Here is a 22,593-nt window from a genome sequence, read left to right as displayed (position 1 = left end):
GTCGGTCCTGGGATCGAGATGCTGACCTCTTCTGCTCCTCGGACCTGCCTGATCCATCCTGGTGCCCTGTGTCTGGTTGGAGTCTCATCGCATCGCTTCTGTGGAGGGCGGCCCCACGTGGACAGTTGGGGGTCGCGCCTGGAGGACGCCCTGGACTCTTGCAGTGGTGGTTTTGTGGCTGGGGACTGCAGTTGACTTGCTGACTTTAGGACTGCAGTTGACTTGCTGACTTTGGGACTGCGGTTGTCATGAATGGTTTTGCGCTTGGGTTCAGATATAAAAAATATCCAGAAACACCGCCACCTTCTCTGGGCCCGAGCTCTTTTACGATGAACTAAGGCAAAGTGGAAAACTGTCTTGAGGTCTGACGAATCAAAAGTAAAAATTATTTTTAGAATTCATTGACACCACGTCCTCCAGGCTAAAGAGGAGAGGAACCATCTGGCTTGTTATCAGTGCACAGTTCAAAAGCCAGCATCTGTGATGGTATGAAGGTGCATTAGTGCATATGACATGGGTAGCTTGTACATGTGGGAAGGCATTATTACTTACTTATTTACTTACTTACTGCCTGTTATGCCTCCTGGCATTTAGGGCAGCAGCGAAGGATCTCCACTCCTGGTGATTTTGGGCCATCTTTTGGACACTTCCCTAGATCAGATTCATGGTTCGCATCTCCTCCTCCACAGTCTGACGCCAGGTGGTTTTGGGTCTTCCTCTTTTTCTTCTACAGGGCTACTCTAGGGATGCTGTTTGGCTCTCTTCTCATGACATGTCCTGTCCAGTTCCAACGCCGTCTCATTATGATATTCTCCATGCTCTCTATCTGGCTTCTATCGAGTAGCTCTTGATTAGATATGGTTTTAGGCCAAAAAATCCTGCATATTTTCCTCAGATTTTTTGTGTGGAAGACTGACAGTTGGTTGAGGTCACTGGCAGTCATCCTCCAGCATTCTGATCCATATAGAATAGTGGACAGGATGCAGCTCTGATACAGCTTAATTTTGGTCTTAGTGCTGTACTGTTGAGACCACCATACACTGTTGAGCATTTTGAAAGCATTCCTAGCCTTGTTGATTCAATTCTTGATGTCATTATGTGCACCACCATCATACCTAACTGTGCTCCCAAGATACAGTGGTGCTTGAAAGTTTGTGAACCCTTTAGAATTTTCTATATTTCTGCATAAATATGACCTAAAACATCATCAGATTTTCACACAAGTCCTGAAAGTAGATAAAGAGAACCTAGTTAAACAAATGAGACAAAAATATTATACTTGGTCATTTATTTATTGAGGAAAATGATCCAATATTACACATCTGTGAGTGGCAACAGTATGTGAACCTCTTGGATTAGCAGTTAATTTGAAGGTGAAATTGGAGTCAGGTGTTTTCAATCAATGGGATGACAATCAGGTGTGAGTGGGCACCCTATTTTATTTCAAGAACAGGGATCTATCAAAGTCTGATCTTCACAACACAGCACACACGTCGTTCTACCAAAGAATGGTTAAAAAAAGAATAAAGTAAATGTTCTGGAATGGCCAAGTCAAAGTCCTGACCTTAATCCAATAGAAATGTTGTGGAAGGACCTGAAGCGAGCAGTTCATGTGAGGAAATCCACCAGCATCCCAGAGTTGAAGCTATTCTGTACAGAGGAATGGGCTAAAATTCCTCCAAGCCGGTGTGCAGGACTGATCAACAGTTACCAGAAACATTTAGTTGCAGTTATTGCTGCACAAGGGGGTCACACCAGATACTGAAAGTAAAGGTTCACATACTTTTGCCACTCACAGATATGTAATATTGGATCATTTTCCTCAATAAATAAATGACCAAGTATAATATTTTTGTCTCATTTGTTTAACTGGGTTCTCTTTATCTACTTTTAGGATTTGTGTGAAAAACTGATGATGTTTTAGGCCATATTTATGCAGAAACATAAAATTCTAAAGGGTTCACAAACTTTCAAGCACCACTGTAAGTGAATTCATCTGTTGTTGTAAGATCAATTCCATTCACTTGGATTGGTAAGGGGTTTGGGATGCTAAGTGTCATAACTTCTGTTTTCCTCTGGTTTATTGTGAGGCCAATCTGTTGTGCAAAGGAGCTCAGGCGGGATGTTTTCTTTTGCATGTGCTTGTGAGTAGGGGAGATCAGAGCCAAATCATCCACAAAATCCAGGTCTTCTAATGATGAGAAGAGGGTCCATCGTATGCCTCTTCTTTGGTCTTCGGTAGTCTGGCGCATCACTCGGTCAATAGCTATATTGAAGAGCAGCGTGGACCTCACACATCCTTGTCCAACTCCTGTCTTCACCTGGAATGCGAGGCTACTGTTTCCCACTCTACAAGTGAAGTTGGCATAGAAGGACTTAATGAGGTCTACTATGTGCTGTGGGATTTCATTAAGATATCCCAGATGCTGTCCTGGTGGAGTCTGTCGAAAGCCTTTTCAAAATCAACAAAGTTGATGTAAATCTGTCTCTGCCATTCTGTGCACTGCTCTATGATGTTTCTAAGGACAAATATCTGGTCAATGGATCCCCTTCCTCTGCGAAAACCTGCCTCTTCATTTCTTAGCTGTTCATCTACTGCATCTGAGATGCGTTGAATGATAAGTTTTGTCAAAATTTTGCTGGGTATAGACAGGAGAATGATCCCATGCCAATTGTTACAATCTCTTAGGTTGCCCTCCTTTGGAATTCTAATGATGACTCCTTCAGACCAGTCATCAGGTATCTCCTTCTTTTCCCATATAGCTGTGAATAGTAGATGAAGTACTTTAGCAGCAAGTTCAGGATCTGCCTTGAACAGCTATGCATTCAGGTTATCTTGGCCTGGGGCTTTTCCATTCTTGAGAGACTTAATGGTTGTAACGATTTCCTCCTTACTTGGTGGCTCAGTGCTAATATTCAGGTCATTTCCTGCATGTTGGATATCAGCATCTACTGTGGGTGGCGGTCTATTCAGAACTTCTTTGAAGTGTTCTGCCCATTGAGCTTCTTGTTTTGCCTCAGTTGTCAGGAATCGGACCTGTTTGTCTACTACTGGCATCTCTGTGGCTCAGTGATGCTTTCCACAGACCATCTTGGTAATCTTGTAGATCTTTCCTTGTTCCCTTTTCCTAGCTGACTCTTCTTCTTGATTAGCAAGATCTTCTAGGTATGCCTGTTTATCAGCTCTGGCTTTTCTTTGAACTGTTTTGTTTATTTCTTGGTATTGTTTCTTGTATCTGTTTTTCAGCTGTTCCGACTCTGTTTCATTTATTTGCTTCTTTAATTCTCTCCTACTTTCTATGGTTTACCATGTGTCTTCAGTTAAGCCTCACTGCCAACATCTGCTTCCAGTCTAACCTTGACATCCAGTAACGAGTGTCTCCAGGTGCCATTAATTATGAGATGGTCTATCTGATTCCTATCCCTTCCATTTGGAGAGTACCATGTGAGTTTATGGATGTTCTTATGTTGGAATAGGGTCCCTCCAATTAGTAGGTCATAAGTGGTGGATAGCTCTGCTAGTATCTCTCCATTCTCATTCATGGTACTGCAGCCCTCTTTTCCCATTGCCCTGTCATAATCTGTACTGCCATTACCAACTTTGGCATTCAAGTCCCCCATCATAAACTTCATATCATGCTTTGATGTATTTTCCAGCTTGGCTTGTGGTTGCTCATAAAATTCATCCTTCATTTTGTCATCACTATCATTTGTTGGAGCATAACACTGAATGATAGTTGTGTTAATTTGTTTCCCCTTCATTCTGATCTTCCTGAGCCTGCTATTGGCAAGTTTCCACTCTATCAACCTGTTTTCCACTCCTTTCTTTAGAATGATAGCTTCTCTGTGATGTTCGTCATCCCTCCCTGAGTACAACACTCCTGTGATAGTCCTAAGTCTCCTCGAGCCTGTCCATCTGCTTTCACTTACTCCGAGGATATCTAAATTGCATTGTCTCATCTTTGATGTTACTTGTGCTAGTTTCCCTGTATTATACATTGTTCTTACATTCCAAAATCCTATCTTAGTCTTATGTTTGGCATTCAGAAATTACACCTTCCTGCCACTGGCTTCCAAATGGCTTTCACTATTGGCACTCATCCTGGCACCTATCGATAGCCCTGGAAGTCCATCATGCCTGGTAGTGTCGATTCCTTCTGTTGCTGTTTCCGTAACATTTTTTTTTTGTGGGACAGGGTTGTTAGCCCTGTGCCCAACCCCCAACCTGGAGGACCAGTGGATTGCTTTTTGTCTCGCCTCTACCCTTTGACCTGTCCAGCATGGGGGGCCCTACCAGGAGATAAATCTCCTGCTGACATAGCGCTAGGGGTCACTGAGACACACAAGCTCCTCGACCATGACAAGGTTGCAATCCAACGGGGAGCATCATTAATGCTGAATGACAACCCCGATTCCAAAAAAGTTGGGACAAAGTACAAATTGTAAATAAAAACGGAATGCAATGATGTGGAAGTTTCAAAATTCCATATTTTATTCAGAATAGAACATAGATGACATATCAAATGTTTAAACTGAGAAAATGTATCATTTAAAGAGAAAAATTAGGTGATTTTTAAATTTCATGACAACAACATATCTCAAAAAAGTTGGGACAAGGCCATGTTTACCACTGTGAGACATCCCCTTTTCTCTTTACAACAGTCTGTAAATGTCTGAGGACTGAGGAGACAAGTTGCTCAAGTTTAGGGATAGGAATGTTCACCCATTCTTGTCTAATGTAGGATTCTAGTTGCTCAACTGTCTTAGGTCTTTTTTGTCGTATCTTCCGTTTTATGATGCGCCAAATGTTTTCTATGGGTGAAAGATCTAGACTGCAGGCTGGCCAGTTCAGTACCCGGATCCTTCTTCTACGCAGCCATGATGCTGTAATTGATGCAGTATGTGGTTTGGCATTGTCATGTTGGAAAATGCAAGGTCTTCCCTGACAGAGCCGTCGTCTGGATGGGAGCATACAGTGGTGCTTGAAAGTTTGTGAACCCTTTAGAATTTTCTATATTTCTGCATAAATATGACCTAAAACATCATCAGATTTTCACACAAGTCCTAAAAGTAGATAAAGAGAACCCAGTTAAACAAATCAGACAAAAATATTATACTTGGTCATTTATTTATTGAGGAAAATGATCCAATATTACATATCTGTGAGTGGCAAAAGTATGTGAACCTTTGCTTTCAGTATCTGGTGTGACCCCCTTATGCAGCAATAACTGCAACTAAACGTTTGTGGTAACTGTTGATCAGTCCTGCACACCGGCTTGGAGGAATTTTAGCCCATTCCTCCGTACAGAACAGCTTCAACTCTGGGATGCTGGTGGGTTTCCTCACATGAACTGCTGGCTTCAGGTCCTTCCACAACATTTCTATTGGATTAAGGTCAGGACTTTGACTTGGCCATTCCAAAACATTAACTTTATTCTTCTTTAACCATTCTTTGGTAGAACGACTTGTGTGCTTAGGGTCGTTGCCCTGCTGCATGACGCACCTTCTCTTGAGATTCAGTTCATGGACAGATGTCCTGACATTTTCCTTTAGAATTCGCTGGTATAATTCAGAATTCATTGTTCCATCAATGATGGCAAGCTGTCCTGGCCCAGATGCAGCAAAACAGGCCCAAACCATGATACTACCACCACCATGTTTCACAGATGGGATAAGGTTCTTATGCTGGAATGCAGTGTTTTCCTTTCTCCAAACATAATGCTTCTCATTTAAACTAAAAAGTTCTATTTTGGTCTCATCCGTCCACAAAACATTTTTCCAATAACCTTCTGGCTTGTCCACATGAGCTTTACCAAACTGCAGACGAGCAGCAATGTTATTTTTGGAGAGCAGTGGCTTTCTTCTTGCAACCCTGCCATGCACACCATTGTTGTTCAGTGTTCTCCTGATGGTGGACTCATGACCATTAACATTAGCCAATGTGAGAGAGGCCTTCAGTTGCTTAGAAGTTACTCTGGGGTCCTTTGTGACCTCGCCGACTATTACACGCCTTGCTCTTGGAGTGATCTTTGTTGGCCGACCACTCCTGGCGAGGGTAACAATGGTCTTGAATTTCCTCCATTTGTACACAATCTGTCTGACTGTGGATTGGTGGAGTCCAAACTCTTTAGAGATGGTTTTGTAACCTTTTCCAGCCTGATGAGCATCAACAACACTTTTTCTGAAGTCCTCAGAAATCTCCTTTGTTCGTGCCATGATACACTTCCACAAACATGTGTTGTGAAGATCAGACTTTGATAGATCCCTGTTCTTTAAATAAAACAGGGTGCCCACTCACACCTGATAGTCATCCCATTGATTGAAAACACCTGACTCTAATTTCACCTTCAAATTAACTGCTAATCCTAGAGGTTCACATACTTTTGCCACTCACAGACATGTAATATCAGATACTTTTCCTCAATAAATAAATGACCAAGTATAATATTGTTGTCTCATTTGTTTAACTGGGTTCTCTTTATCTACTTTTAGAAATTCTGTGAAAATCTGATGATGTTTTAGGTCATATTTATGCAGAAATATAGAAAATTCTAAAGGGTTCACAAACTTTCAAGCACCACTGTATGTTGCTCTAGAACCTGGATATACGTTTCAGCATTGATGGTGTCTTTCCAGATGTGTAAGCTGCCCATGCCACACGCACTAATGGAACCCCGTACCATCAGAGATGCAGGCTTCTGAACTGAGCGCTGATAACAACTTGGGTCGTCCTTCTCCTCTTTAGTCCAAATGACACGGCGTCCCTGATTTCCATAAAGAACTTCAAATTTTGATGCATCTGACCACAGAACAGTTTTCTACTTTGCCACAATCCATTTTAAATGAGCCTTGGCCCAGAGAAGACGTCTGCGCTTCTGGATCATGTTTAGATACGGCTTCTTCTTTGAACTATAGAGTTTTAGCTGGCAACGGCGGATGGCACAGTGAATTGTGTTCACAGATAATGTTCTCTGGAAATATTCCTGAGCCCATTTTGTGATTTCCAATACAGAAGCATGCCTGTATGTGATGCAGTGCCGTCTAAGGGCCCGAAGATCACGGGCACCCAGTATGGTTTTCCGGCCTTGACCCTTACGCACAGAGATGCAATTTTACACTGTTGAACTACTTTCTGATATTGCTTCACTATTTGTCAGCGCAGAATTAGGGGGATTGGTGATCCTCTTCCCATCTTTACTTCTGAGAGCCCCTGCCACTCCAAGATGCTCTTTTTATACCCAGTCATGTTAATGACCTATTGCCAGTTGACCTAATGAGTTGCAATTTGGTCCTCCAGCTGTTCCTTTTTTGTACCTTTAACTTTTCCAGACTCTTATTGCCCCTGTCCCAACTTTTTTGAGATGTGTTGCTGTCATGAAATTTCAAATGAGCCAATACTTGGCATGAAATTTCAAAATGTCTCACTTTCAACATTTGATATGTTGTCTATGTTCTATTGTGAATACAATATCAGTTTTTTAGATTTGTAAATTATTGCATTCCGTTTTTATTTACAATTTGTTCTTTGTCTCAACTTTTTTGGAATCGGGATTCGTCTCGCCTCTATCCTTTGGCCTGTCCAGCATGGGGGGCCCTACCAGGAGATAAATCTCCTGCTGGCATAGCGCTAGGGGTCACTGAGACACACAAGCTCCTCGACCATGACAAGGTTGCAATCCAACGGGGAGCATCATTAATGCTGAATGATATATACACGTTTCAGAGTAACATACTGCCATCCAGACAAAATCTTTTTCAGGGAAGGCCTTCCTTCTTTCAGGAAGACAATGCCAAACCACTTTCTGCACATATTAAAACTGCATGGCTCCGTAGTCAAAGAGTCCGGGTGCTAAATTGGCCTGCCTACAATTCAGACCTGTCTCCCATTTAAAACATTTGGCACATTATAAAGTGCAAAATACAACAAAGGTGACCCCGAACTGTTGAGCAACTGAAACTGTATATCAGGCAAGAATGGGACAACATTTCTCTTTCAAAACTACAGCAATTGGTCTCCTCAGTTCCCAAACATTTACAGAGTGTTGTTAAATGTAGAGGTGATGCAACACAGTGGTAAACATGCCCCTGTCCCAACTTTTTTTGAAATGTGTTGCTGACATCAAATTCAAAATGAGCATATATTTTTCAAAAACAATAAAATTTCTCAGTTTCAACATTTGATATGTTGTATTTGTACTATTTTCAATGAAATATAGGGTTTCCATGATTTGCAAATTATCGCATTCTGTTTTTATTTACACTTTACACAGTGTCCCAATTTTTTTTTTTTGGAATCGGGGTTGTACATGTTTAGTGTGCCTGATAAAATGGCCACCGAGTATATAGTCTATTAAAATCATATCGCACTAGAGAAGTTCAGTGGCTTAGAGATTATCCCAGGAAATATTTAACTCCTAGTTCAACTATTTTAATGGAAAAAGGTCTAAAGAGAGTATAGATCAACATTTCCTGTAAAAATCAGCTGACTTGGCATCACACTACCACACTACATCACTGTCTCCAATATCCAACCAGAGTGTGAGTTATCACAGTACATAAATCCCAACCAGACATGTTGGCAAACTCACAGGACTCAAACAGCATTTGTGGATGAGTCATGAAGAAGTCAGACAATATGCTATCTACCAACCACTGTGCTTGTCAGCAGAGCACTTGAGCCCCAAATGGTCTAGAAGCAAAGCAGGATGATGAAGACTGGCTCTAACCCTTTCCCCTACCTGGTAGGACAGATCATTACTGGATAAAAATCTGTAGGATCCAATATATTTGGGACAAACTAGTAGTCAAGGAGAATAAACTTTCCCTGAAATGTTGTGGTAATGCTGCTTTCAAGGATTATTGCTTTTATCTCCTTTTGGCATTATATTGGTGTTACTATATTGGTGACCTACTGAGAAAAGGAGGGTACAAGTCATGTGTGTGGTCAATTGTTATCGGCAGATATTTTAATGGTGTGAAAACCAACAGACTGCAGAAATGTCAATTTGAATCCTTGTAAAACACAGCCACATTTTTTTAACAAGAAAGGTACGTTTCTTCCTCACCTGGTGACCCATCACTGGGTCCAGCTACTGGAGAGTGAGAGTCCCCGCCCTCATTTTGCTCCTCCATCCACTGGGTGGAAATGTCTCCCAACTCCCTTGTCTCTGGGCTCTGTCCTGAATCTGTTACTGACTCAAAGGCGCTGTTTTCCTCTTCTTCCTCCTGTGAAGAAAATACGGTGCTCTCTGACAGACGTGTGCTGTCCACAGATGACAGACGTGTGTGGCTGCAGAACCGGTTTCGTCCCTCGTGGCCTGAGTTGCTGTAACAGGATGTGCTGTAACAGGATGTGCTGTAGCAGGAGGTGCTGTAGCAGGAGGTGTCACACAGTTCACACTCACTCTCTCTGTGAGCCCGTTGGCTTCCCCCACCACTTTCAGTTTCTCCATCCTCACTCTCCAGACGTGAGCAAGTCTCGCCCTCCAAGAGTTGGTTGAGCTCAGACAGGCGTTCGATAGAGAGGCTCAGAGGCAGAATCCTCCGACAGCATGGTCCAAGACATTCAGGGACTACTGATGGAGACCGAGTCTCGCTTGACCCTTCCTCGTTCTCATCAGCCACCTCCTTTTCATTCTGTGCAGGTTTCAGGCTGACATCCTCAGAAGAGTCTGGATCGAATGTCTCCCCATTGTCTTGGCTGCAGGAGCCATGCTGGGCAGAGGGAAGGCTGTGCAGGAGATGGTGTATACGGATGTAGTGCGATCGTGGTGTCTCGGGTTCTGTGCAAGATGAGGCGATGACTGTCTCAAGTTCAGAGACAGGCAGTGAGCAGGGCCGGCGTTTCATGGCCTTTCGTTTCATCATACATGTTGTCCTTGGAGAACATGGTTCTGCACTCTCACTCTTGCCCTCCTCTCTTACTTCTGTCTGCTCTGAGCCTGTAGCTCCTTCCAATTCTGTGGTATCTTCAACTGTCCTTATTCTAATAGCTTCTTCATCCACCTCCTCATCTCTTATGGTGATTTCGTCTGCAGTATCAACTCCATGAGCTTCCACAATATCCTCTATAACTTCTGCATCCCCATCATGATGCACCACTTCCAGCTCCTCAGCTGGTTCCTCAGGGCTCTGCACCTGATGTTCAGGGAGTTGATCTGTGCATGAAAAATCCTCCAATGATCCGTTCTCTTCATCCTTTGGTGTCTCCTCTAAATTTCCAGCCTCCTCTGATTCCTCTGTGCTACACACAATATGAGCAGGGGAACTAGGTTTAGTAGAAGAAGATAGGGGCAAAGCATTCTGTGTCTCTACAGCCAGAGATATATTCTCATTCAGCTCATTTAGATCTTCATCTTTTGCATCAAAGTCTGCAGCTACTGGTGGGTCAATATTCAGCTCTTCTGCTTCCTGCTGGTCAGGGGTCACAGCATCATCTGCATTAATGGATACCTCCTCATCATCTGCAAGAAAGATCAGGACAATTTGTCACTAAAATTGAGAAGCCTATTCCCAAACAGCTTTTATGCATAGTAACCAGTATTACCGTATACATAAAACGATTTGATAGAATAAAACAGTGGAGACCTGGATGAATAGAAGATGTTATCTCAAAGCGAAATTGTAGCTGTCCACTGACATGATCTGTTGGCAGCCTGCGGCCTAGAGCATAGCTAATCACACGGTCTCTGTTGACACACACACACACACACACACACACACACAATTATTACTATTCCTGACATATAAGGCACTAAGAAAAGGAAACTATCTGAAGAGATAAAAAGGAATATGGAATTGAAAATGGAATAACATTTCTATCGTCATCTACAAAATATAAAAATACAAACACATTTTGCAAATTTATGGCATTATATAAAAATTGTGTATGTACGAAAAAACACCATTTTAAAAGCACTCAAAGGAAAGAATAATTTGGTGACCATGTTATTTACTGCATTACACATACCCAATAGCATGCTTCTCCAGTAGCCGTTGCACAGGCACAGACAACTTGCCCAAAAAGCGTTTGATGATGGGCCTACTCTTGGCAAATTTGTCTTTCACCTCAATCTCCAAAACATCCGTGGGCAAAGAGACAAAGTTAAATCTCTGCAAAAATAGAGCAAAACAAAATTCTATCATGTACTTTTGAAAAATATGTGAAGGCCCAAACCTGTCCAGGGTGTACCCCACGCCTGAAGTTAGCTGGGATTGGCTCCAGCTTCCCTGCAACCCTGACTGATAAGTGGTAAAGATAATAGATGGATATTAAAGGTAGACGGCCTTTCAGATTTTTCAAGTGTAGGTCATAAAAAGAATTTTCTCTGACACCCAATTATTTTTGCTTAGTGGACTGAAAGCTGCTGAATTTGAATCACAGGGTTCCAATTTTATTAGTTGTTTTTTTTTAAACAGAACAATTAATGAATTTAGGGCCATGTGGCTATTTTTCCTGATGCTATTTTTCCTGCATCACCATGACCCAATTCAAGATACTACACATCGTGTATCACGTGGTGGACTTTCCCCATTCACGCAAGGCATTGTGGGATACAAACTTGAAACAGGAGAGAAAAATGGAGGGCGTGAGTGTACGACTGAAATGTGAAAGACCGACTACAGTAACGTAAAGTGAGAAGAAAAAAAAATGTTATGTTGCAAAGGAAAGGAAATGCAGGACCAAACTAATAAATATCAGCAGTCAGCAAGCACCTTGGTGTGATCAGCTGTTCATTTAGCAACAGAATGATGTAACTGTCAGTGCATGGTCAAGGTAAACCTGTAGATGGCAGCAATGCAACACTGGGTGCCAGCTGCCGTAAAACCCAAAAGAAGAAGAAGACGGTAAACCTGCGCATACACACTCGGACTTCCTCTGTCTGCCTGATTGCACGAAGCAAGTAATTTCATGCACATTATTACTAGGGAAGCCCCTCAAATTAAATAACTTCCCAACCACAGAATAGCCTGATATTTTGTAAGATATTACAGAAATCAAAATATATCACAATGACTAAATTTGAGAGGGAACTAAATTTCACCGATTTTATGAAATCGAAAGGCCGTCTACCTTTAAGGTCCTATATTTCCCTCTTTTTTTTATATTTACTTGCTTGCAGCATGATGTTGCAGTGGTTACCACTGTTGCCTCACAGCAAGAAGGTTCTGTATTTGAAACTCGCAGCCAACGGGGGCCTTTCTGTGCAGACTGCATGTTCTTCCCATGCCCGCATGCGTTTCCCCCGCGTGCTCTGGTTTCCTCCCAAAGATATATGGGTTAGGTCAACTGGCTACACTAAATTAAAGGTGTGAATGTGAGTGTGAATGGTTGGTCATTTCTGGGTTAGCCCTGTGATAGACTGGTGACCTGCCTAGGGTGTACCCCATCTTAGCTGGGATTGGCTCCAGCTTCCCCCACAAGCCTGATGGATAAGTGGTATCGAAGATGGGTGGATGGATGGAGAGTGGCTTTTACCAGACGCATTGCCCAGGGCAGGGGTACCAAAAGATTAGATTAGATTAGAACTTTATTGATCCCTTTGGGAGGGTTCCCTCAGGGAAATTAAAATTCTAGCAGCATCATTACAGGATAAACAGAGGATAGAACAAAAGAGATAACTTCTAGATAAATTAAGTATTTAGAAAACTTCTAGATAAATTAAGTATTTACATATACAAATATATTAAAAAAAGATATGAAAAAAGTCCAGCAGAAGAGGTATTGCACATTTATACTGCACATTGTCCAGTATTGCTTTTTGTCAAGCTAGGCTAATGCTCCTCCCAGTCCTCCTGTTACCCCTCCTCCCCCCCAGAGAGGAGTTGTACAGTCTGATGGCATGAGGGACAAAGGAGTTTTTAAGTCTGTTAGTCCTGCACTTGGGAAGGAGCATTCTGTCACTGTCACAGAATGTACAGTGACAAAATGTATCAGCAAAGGGCTTCTGTGGATGCTAGTTTTAATCCCAATCAAGCAGGAGCTACACCTGATCCCACATCAGGCCATTTTGTTCAAATTCAACACCTGTGATCAAGGGGTTAATACAGATGAGATATAACAAAACCCAACTCACTTCAGCATGGTGTGATTTTGGTAACACCTTTGCTGATACACTATGTGGCCTAAAGGTAGAGTTCTACATATCGTTATCATCCATTGCTAGCGATGATGACTGCTTCATTAGGATGCACAGAAATGCAGATGGGCCTCAAGGCCCACACCAGAGCGACAGAGTCATCCGCACTGGAGGCACGAATGGCCCAGCCAAGCCACCATAGAATATCTGGCCTCATGAGCTTTCACATACTATTCTCCTCTCCTAATGAAGCACCTTGCACAGTAAGGTAAGACAAACAATGTTGTGCCCCCACCGTGTTGTCTCTCTGGACCTCCAGACCTGATGCCAAGTGGTGCACAAAAGTGCCACAGACCCGATGGGTATGGAAGTTGTCCCACAGTGAGAACTAACTTGCCGAGTGATGCCATCCATTGGCTATTTGAGTGGCTCTTCCACATGCCATCTGGTGGTGTGCCATTGACCCTGTTGGGTTCATCTGCCACATTGCACCGAAAAGTGCCCTGCTGCCAGCGCCTTCTTGGTGATGTACTATTTAACCTGGAACCCACAGGTGCTACCACTCCGGGTCAGAGTGGACCTGGGAGCAATGGTGATTAAGGGGTAACTCAACTTTCCCCAACACTCAAGTCCTCCCAGACCTGAGACTCACCACCAGTTGCAGTTTAAAGTCATACCCAGGACTATAACACTTCTATACAGAGTTTGACATATACCACATGGCCAAAAGTATGTTGACACCCAAGTATTGAAAATCCCATTCCAAAACCCATCCATTATCTCTAGCTGCTTATCCTGTCCTACAGGGTCACAGGCAAGCTGGAGCCTATCCCAGCTGACTATGGGTGAGAGGCGGGGTACACCCTGGACAAGTCGCCAGGTCATCGCAGGGCTGACACACAGACAAACAACCATTCACATTCACACCTACGGTCAATTTAGAGCCACCAATTAGCCTAACCTGCACGTCTTTGGACCAGAGCACCCAGAGGAAACCCATGCAAACACAGGAAGAACATGCAAACTCCACACATGTCCCTTTTCCACCAAAGCAGTTCCAGGGCTGGTTCGGGGCCAGTGCTTAGTTTGGAACCGGGTTTTCTGTTTCCACTGACAAAAAACTGGCTCTGGGGCCAGAAAAAACGGTTCCAGGCTAGCACCAACTCTTTGCTGGGCCAGAGGAAAGAACCGCTTACGTCAGCGGGGGGGAGTTGTTAAGACCAACAACAATAGCAAGACCGCGAAAGGTCTTGAGACGAGAAGCAGCAGCTGTACAAACGTGAAGTCATCCATTATTGTTGTTGTTGTTGCTGCTTCTTCTTCTCCGTGTTGTTGTTGCTTCGATGTTCGTGTCAAAGTTTATGCAAACGCAGCGATGTAACTGACGTATACAGCAACGTAACTGACGTATACAGCAACGTAACTGACGTATACAGCGATGTAATGATGTGGCTCCCCTTAGCACCCTGAGCTATGGAAAAGGAAACTGGTTCTCAGCTGGCTCGCAAGTTGAACGAGTTGTGAACCAGCACCGGCCCCAAACCAGCCTTGGAACTGATTTGGTGGAAAAGGGGTAACAGAAAGGCCCTCGCCGGCCACTGGGCTCAAACCCAGGACCTTCTTACTGTGAGGCGACAGTGCTAACCACTACACCACCGTGTAGCCCCCATTCCAAAACCATGGGTACTAATATCAAGTTGCTCCCTGTTGCTGCTATAACAGCATCCACTCCTCTGGGAAGGTTGACCACAGTTTGTCTTTACCACTAGAATTTAGAACATGGCTGTGGGGATTTGTTGATTTAGCCACAAGAGTGTAAGAGATTGGGCACCGATGCTGGATGCCTAGTGTGCACCTTGTCATACAAATTCATCCCAGAGGTGTTTATTGGGGTTGAGTTAAGGGCTCTGTAGAGGCCACTTGAGTGCTTCCACTCCAGCCTTGGCAAACCATGTCTTTATAGATCTCACTTTGTACACAGGGGCACTGTCATGCTGAGACATGTTTGGACCTCTTAGTTCCAGTGAAGGGAAGTTGTAATGCTAAAGTATACAAAAACATCTGATACAATTGCATGCTTCCAACTTTGTCGCAACAGTTTTGGGAAAAACACATATGGATGTGAAAGTCGGGCGTCACAGTGGTGTAGTGGTTAGCACTGTCGCCTCACAGCAAGAAGGCCCTGGGTTCGAGCCCAGCGGTCGGTGAGGGCCTTTCTGTGTGGAGTTTGCATGTTCTCCCTGTATCTGCGTGGGTTTCCTCCGGGTGCTCCGGTTTCCCCCACAGTCCAAAGACATGCAGGTTAGGCTAATTGGTGGTTCTAAATTGACCGTAGGTGTGAATGGTTGTTTGTCTATGTGTCAGCCCTATGATGACCTGGCGACTTGTCCAAGGTGTACCCCGCCTCTCGCTCATAGTCAGCTGGGATAGGCTCCTGCGACCCTGTAGAACAGGATAAGCAGCTACAGATAATGGATGGATGTGAAAGTCAGATGTCCACATACTTTTGGTCATGTAGGTATAAGCAGTCACAAATAAACAGTAATTCTAAGCACTGCTATTTTTGTATGTGGATGCTACCCTGAACACATTTTGAATACCATGTTGGGTTTTGTGGTGGTGTCTTTTTCCTGAACAGTTCTGCATTCTAAATAAATAAATAAAACAAAAACAAACAATAAACCTTTATATTATTTTAAAGTAACCTGAATAAAGACAGCTATAATAATGAACACTTTTGATTATCTGTGAAAACTGCTTTCCAGCTAATACAGCAGCAGACAAGGCTTCCTAAATATTACTGATTAGAAGAATGGTGACACTTGCCACTGAACCACAATTCAGCTACAGAGAAAGAACACATCTATATTTGCATATCATGATATGCATACAAGTGAAATATCAAACCACTCTGCTCTTACCCAATTTCTGTCTGTCCAGGATGTGGTGGATTTCTTTGTGGCTAAGTAGAAGTGGCATCACATTAAAAAAAGGAACACTGGATTAAAATGGGTCATAAATTTCTGGACTACCGTTCACAAGCATGATAATGCGTTTTATTAAGTGGTAAGTGTTTAATGAAGTGCTGCGGTTGAATGGAAGAGAAACCTAGAGAGAGACTTCAGAGAATATGCATGCCTCCCTCCATATGGCTCAGTTTCATTACCTGAAATCAAACAGGTTGGTAGTGGGCTTGTTATGACCCATGACAATTACTCTCATCAGCTCCTACTTTCCTGCACAGATGAAGGACAGCAAAACCCAGAACCTGTGTGTCCCTGGAGCTATTATTAGTGCTTAAGACGTCGAGCCAAGCAGCAGTGCCTGCATGCTGAATAAGCCTCTTTAAATTGCATTGCCTTAGCCAAGTCTGAGAAATAAACCTGAACTCAGTCCAAATTCCAAGGACATATGGAGAATTTTGCTTTGTGAGGTGTAGGACACATCATGCCACACTGCTGTTTGGAGATGATGAAATGTAGCCTGAGCATTCGGTTTAATTTAACTGCAGGTTAAGCAATATAATTTCATATAGTTCTGAGAAGAAGCCACATCCTTTCATGGAAAAAAAAGAGTCATCTCAGAGCAGCACACTACAAGATTTCAGCTGACTAACAGGCAATTTACTCTTGGAAACTTTTATAATATTTCTACTGAAGTCAGCATGAGAAACTCCTTGCTGAAAGCAGCGTCTTTAGTATAAAGCACATCATATCAAGTGCTTTGCTTTCTTCTCACATTTTCTGCATTCAGCTGAGGTGAAAATGTAATATGTGCATCTAAAGGCAATAATCACACAGCAGTCACCTATTAGCCCCCTGCAGCTTTATCTTCCATTATGTTCACTTTTAAATGAAAATGACTTCTTTTTCCCCTGCTGTTTAGCCCAGCAAATGCAGGAAAATCCACAGTGTTTCCTAATTAAGACCATTCATTTCTCCCAAACACTCATAGGTATGTAACTCTGCCTTTCTATATTTAAAAATTAACACTGCACTTTAAATATTTAAATATATGGAAGAAGAATGAGTCTTGTAAAACTGATGTTGAGGGGGAAAAAGTTGTGTGTGCTAACTGAAATCAGTCTCAACAAAGCAACACAGGGCTTCTTAATGGTTCTCACATTCCTCACCAGGGCACGACAGCTAGACATTATGTCAGGCTAGCCTCAGGCTGTCACAATAATTCCTAATCAATGCTTAAAAAACTGGAGGTCATCCAGATAGTGTTACCATTTATTATAGATCCTGAGACATTTTTAGCAGAAGGGGAATGTAACGATCTCTCATGAAATGCTGCATTCTTTCACCCTGGGGCCATGTTGAAAGCTGCAATAATGATGCGCTCTAACGAACAGCAGTAAAAGAAATACAAGTTGATAGCTGCTGATATTCCTCTAACAATTAACCAGAAAGAAACTGCTGTAATGTGTTGGAAAGCAGTGCTGGCTCATCCATTAGGTTGTACAAGCCCCTGCTTAAGGCCGTGGTGCGGAGGTGGGTTCTCATGTGGCGCTTTTACAACCCCAATTCCAAAAAAGTTGGGACGCTGTGTAAAATGTAAATAAAAACAGAATGTGATGATTTGCAACTCATGGAATCCCTATATTTCATTTTTAAAAAAATGTTGAAACAGATAACTTTTGATTGTTTTCTAAAAATATATACTCATTTTGAATTTGATGCCAAAACACATTTCAAAAAAGTTGGGACAGGGGCATGTGTTGTATTACCTCTGCTTTCAACAACACTCTGTAAACATTTGGGAACTGAGAAGACCAATTGCTATAGTTCTGAAAGAGAAATGTTGTCCCATTCTTGCCTGATATACAATTTCAGTTGCTTAACAGCTCGGGGTCTCCTTTGTCATATTTTGTGCTTCATAATACGCCAAATGTTTTATATGGGAGACAAGTTTGGACTGCAGGCAGGTCAGTTTAGCACCCGGACTCTTTTACTATGGAGCCATGCAGTTTTAATATGTGCAGAAAGCGGTTTGGCATTGTTTTGCTGAAATTATCATGGCTTTCCCTGAAAAAGATGCTGTCTGGATGGCAGCATATTGCTCCACAACCTGTATATAACATTCAGAATTAATGATGCCTTCTCAGATGTACAAGCTACCCATCCCTTAGCAAAAAGTAGTATACTTAAAGTTCATTTTATTAAGTATGCTTCAGTATGAGTATAAGTATAGCAAGTATACTACAGACCATGTACTTTTAGTGTACTAGAAAGTATACAAATTTAATACTTTTTCGGACTAAATTGGAACATTTCAAGTTTATAAAAGTATACTTTAAAGTTCATTTTAAGTTTGCAAAAGTACACTTTAAAGTATACAACAAGTACACTCATCTATATACTAGGTATATCCCTCTTGCATGCTTAAAGTATACCACAAGTACACTTATCGATATGCTTCTTTTGGGCTTTTTTCACCTTTAATGGATAGGACAGTGTAGAGACAGGAAATGAGCAGGAGAGGGATCAGGAGATTACCTTGGGTTGGAATCGAACCCAGGTCCCCAGATTTATGGTATGGCGCTTTAGTTGACTGAGCCCCAACACCCCTTGGTTACATACTTCAAGTCCCTATTTTTAGTTTATTATTGTATACTTTAAGTATACTGTTATAAATGTTGGTTATTTCACTAGTTTACTTGTTATACTTTAAGTTTGCTTGGCATATTACTTGTAGCTTACTATTTATATACTGGAAATATACTCCTTAATGTATTCTTAAAGTTTACTCATACTGTATGTACACAAGAGTGTGATGCATTTACAAAATCACAAGACAGAATGTTGAAAACAAGTTTGATATATTTTCAAACATTTCAAAAATAAAGACCTATGAAATCAAGTCCTTCCTTACTGGAGAAATTGATCAATAAAGTCAAGTCAAAAGTTTTTCTGTTTTTGTGTATGATTTTAAGGTACATAAAGATAATGCAATTGAGCACACATACTATATACTGTAAAGTTTTAAACTCCAGCATTATATTATATTAATATATAAATTAAATGTTAAGCATGAGTCAATGACTTGACCTTATTATGCACTTGGAGCAAGATATACTAAGTATTAGTACTTTGTGGCAGAAAAACGTGAAAAGTATACTAAAGTATACGTTTTAGTATTAAAGTATAAGTCTTAGTATTAATGTACTTAGTCTTAGACTTTTATTTATACTTTTCAGTATAAGCCAAGTATACTTCACTATACTATTCTTAAGTATATAAAATATAGTTTATAAAAAGTCAACTTCAAGTATACTTCTGCAGTTTTAGTAAAAAATAAGTATACTCATAGTACACTTGAATAAACTTCTTTTTGCTAAGGGATCCCATGTGCACAAATGCACCCTCATACCATCACAGATGCTAGCTTTTGAATTGTGTGCTGATAAGCCGGATGGTCCCTCTCCTCTTTAGCCCGGAGGACGTGGCGTCCATGATTTCCAAAAAGAATTCCAAATTTTGATTTGTCAGACCACAGGACAGTTTTCACTTCACCTCAGTCCATTGTAAGTGACTTTGGGCCTAGAAAAGGCAGCTATGTTTTGGAATATTGTTTATATATGGTTTTAACTTGCATTTATGGATGCAGTGATGAACTATGTCCAAAGACAATAGTTTTTGGAAGTGTTCCTAAACCCATGCAGCCATTTCCACTACAGAATGGTGTCTGTTTTTAATGCAGTGTTGCCTGAGGGCCCGAAGATCACAAGCATACAATGTTACTTTTCGGCCTTGTCCCTTGCATACAGAGATTTCTCCAGATTCTCTGATTATTTTAATAATATTATTATGTACTATAGATGATGTGATCCCCAAATTCTTTGCAATTTTACATTGAGGAACGTTATGCTTAAATTGTTGCACTGTTTGCTCATGCAGTCTTTCACAGAGTGGTGAACTCCTCCCCATCTTTACTTCTGAGAGAGTCAGCCTCTCTGGGATACTCTTTTTATACCCAATCATGTTAATGACCTGTTGCCAATTAATTTAATTAGTCCCCCCACCTTACATTGCACAATTTTTCCAGTCTTTTGTTGACCCTGGAAACCTTTTTTGAAACGTGCTGCTGGCACTAAATTCAAAATGAGTATATATATATATATATTTTAATTGTTTCAACATTTGATATGTTGTCTTTGTACTAATTTCGATAAAATATAGGGCTTCCATGATATGCAAATCATCACATTCTGTTTTTATTTATGTTTTACACAATGCCAACATGTCAGCCCTGTGATGACCTGGCGACTTGTCCAGGGTGTACCCTGCCTTTCGCCTGTAGTCAGCTGGGATAGGCTCCAGCTTGCCTGCAACCCTGTAGAAGGATAAAGCGGCTACAGATAATGAGATGAGATGAGATGAGACAATGCCAACATGTCAGCCCTGTGATGACCTGGCGACTTGTCCAGGGTGTACCCCGCCTTTCGCCCGTAGTCAGCTGGGATAGGCTCCAGCTTGCCTGCGACCCTGTAGAACAGGATAAAGCGGCTACAGATAATGAGATGAGATGAGATGAGATGAGACAATGCCAACATTTTTGCAACTGGGGTTGTAATCTCCATGTTGCTCATGTTTGAGAGCAATGCCGAGTGTGAGCTAACTGACTTAATGTCAACCAACAAGGCACATTAGCCAATGTTATAAAGATACATTAATAAAACAATAAAGCTTATTGCTTTTATCAAATTACAACAAACAAGAATAATATCCAATGTTCAATAAGCAAACAACTGTTCTACTATAATCATATAGTCTGTTAATAGTAAGCATATTCTGTAAATGAACATTAATACTTAACAGTTGAGCAGAATAAGTGTTTCACATTCACTGGATTTTGAGGAACAGAGCATTTTTATTTTTTGCAAATTCGATTAATAAAAACTTTCAACAAAAAGTCCAACAAAATCATTTCCGCTTAGAATGTAAACAAACTGGCAAAATGACAGTAGCAATTTGTGAAAAATGCTATAATAATAATTCTTGAAAAATAAAAAAGATACGTTCTTACCATCAAATACATTTATTCCATATTTTCTTGCTTTTTTCTATTTTAGGGGCTTTTGTTTTCAAGTAGAGTTTTTAATTCATCCTCGGTTGGGTCAGCAACACGCCGCCATTTTGCTTTTCTCTTCTCACAGTAGATGAGCTGACAGCCTAGTAGTAGAGTAGCCAATCAGTGTGCGATTGCTCATATCCAGTGAATGTGGATAGAATAAAGATTAATATTTGTGATACTGTATATGTGATGACAGGTGTGGATACTGTATATTCAGCATTTTAAAATGGCTTCAACTGCAATCAGCCAATCAAATTTTACAACTGATAAATATAAAATAAATATTTTGTCCGCTTCAATATTAGCAGGAATTTTTTTTCTATGGTGCTAGTTAAACTGTCTAACTTGATGCTTGATAACTTGCTAATGTTCTGTAAAGTTTTATTGTTTAACCCTGCAGGAATTATGAACTATAAGAACTACGTATACAATACGTATTGTGACATATTGTACCATACTTACTAAAATTATGATGGAAAATGGGGCATGACGTCCCATGAAAAATGGGAAAATAATGACAAATGTGGTATGATGCAGCCCAAGGCAAGAGGAGAAATTGATTATTTCCTAAAACTGCATGTTACAAATTATTATTATTATTATTATTATTATTATTATTATTATTATTATAATTTTTAGCCATTTGCAGTTACAGTTAATCTTCCTGAATGTCCCCCCCCTTTTTTTTTTGCAGCTTGTCATGTTACTCAAAAACCACAAAGCCCTCCATGCTGAAGAAAATGTATAGATTTTTCTCTGTATGTTATAAGGCACTGACACTGGAGACTTGTTTGAAAAATACCAAGTAAATGTCTCCTTACAGAAAACGTCAACATATCAATAATTCCATAATTTTTTTTGATCCATTTATGTATAGTGGAGCTTCTACCATACAAGTCCTTGTGTACTGTATGTTCTTACTGTAGAAACAATAGTCTAAGAATGAGTGCGTTATTCTAAATCTGTGATCTGCCTTGCAGCTATAACTACTGTCAGAGCCACCGTTATAGAAAGCCAATCAGAATTGAGAAGTCAGCAGCACTGTGGTATAAAATCACTTATTATATAAATCAGATTAAGTAAATGCATGGATACTAATAACATAACTGTTTCCACTAATGCTGCATAATGCTCAGGGAGCAGACTAAGGTGCACACAGGGAAATCAAATGGATCCAATGAACCAGCATATTGCTCCTGGAAACTGTACAGTCAGGCTACTAACAATCAGTGTGACCTGTTTTAGGAGATTAAAAAGCAAAGTTTTTAAGCAACTTGTTCTAATAGTGTCTGCAACCCTTATGTCCTCTACTTCTAACAAATTCTAACCCCTGAGAAAACTAGGTTCTTCAAGAGATACTTAATTGTTTATTGAATAATTTATTCTTCCTAACTTCCAAAAAAGGTTTTAGTTGAAATCCTTCCTGAATAGCACA

General features: G+C 41.1%; 1 protein-coding gene across 1 annotated transcript in view; it reads right to left on the bottom strand.

The window, feature by feature from the left end:
- The window catches only part of LOC132887093 (E3 ubiquitin-protein ligase HECW1), a 179,199-nt gene that overhangs the window by 91,214 nt on the left and 65,392 nt on the right, over positions 1 to 22,593 (bottom strand). The window contains exons 7-9 of the mRNA XM_060922463.1: positions 10,970 to 11,112; positions 10,588 to 10,688; positions 9,066 to 10,463 (exon numbers count right to left, since the gene is read on the bottom strand). Coding sequence (XP_060778446.1) covers positions 9,066 to 10,463; positions 10,588 to 10,688; positions 10,970 to 11,112 — 1,642 coding nt within the window. The remainder of the gene's footprint in view (positions 1 to 9,065; positions 10,464 to 10,587; positions 10,689 to 10,969; positions 11,113 to 22,593) is intronic.

Source organism: Neoarius graeffei, chromosome 5 (assembly GCF_027579695.1).
Source record: "Neoarius graeffei isolate fNeoGra1 chromosome 5, fNeoGra1.pri, whole genome shotgun sequence".
Taxonomy (NCBI): Eukaryota; Metazoa; Chordata; class Actinopteri; order Siluriformes; family Ariidae; genus Neoarius; species Neoarius graeffei.
The sequence above is the reverse complement of the archived record's forward strand: the minus strand, read 5'-3'. Positions and strand labels throughout refer to the sequence as shown.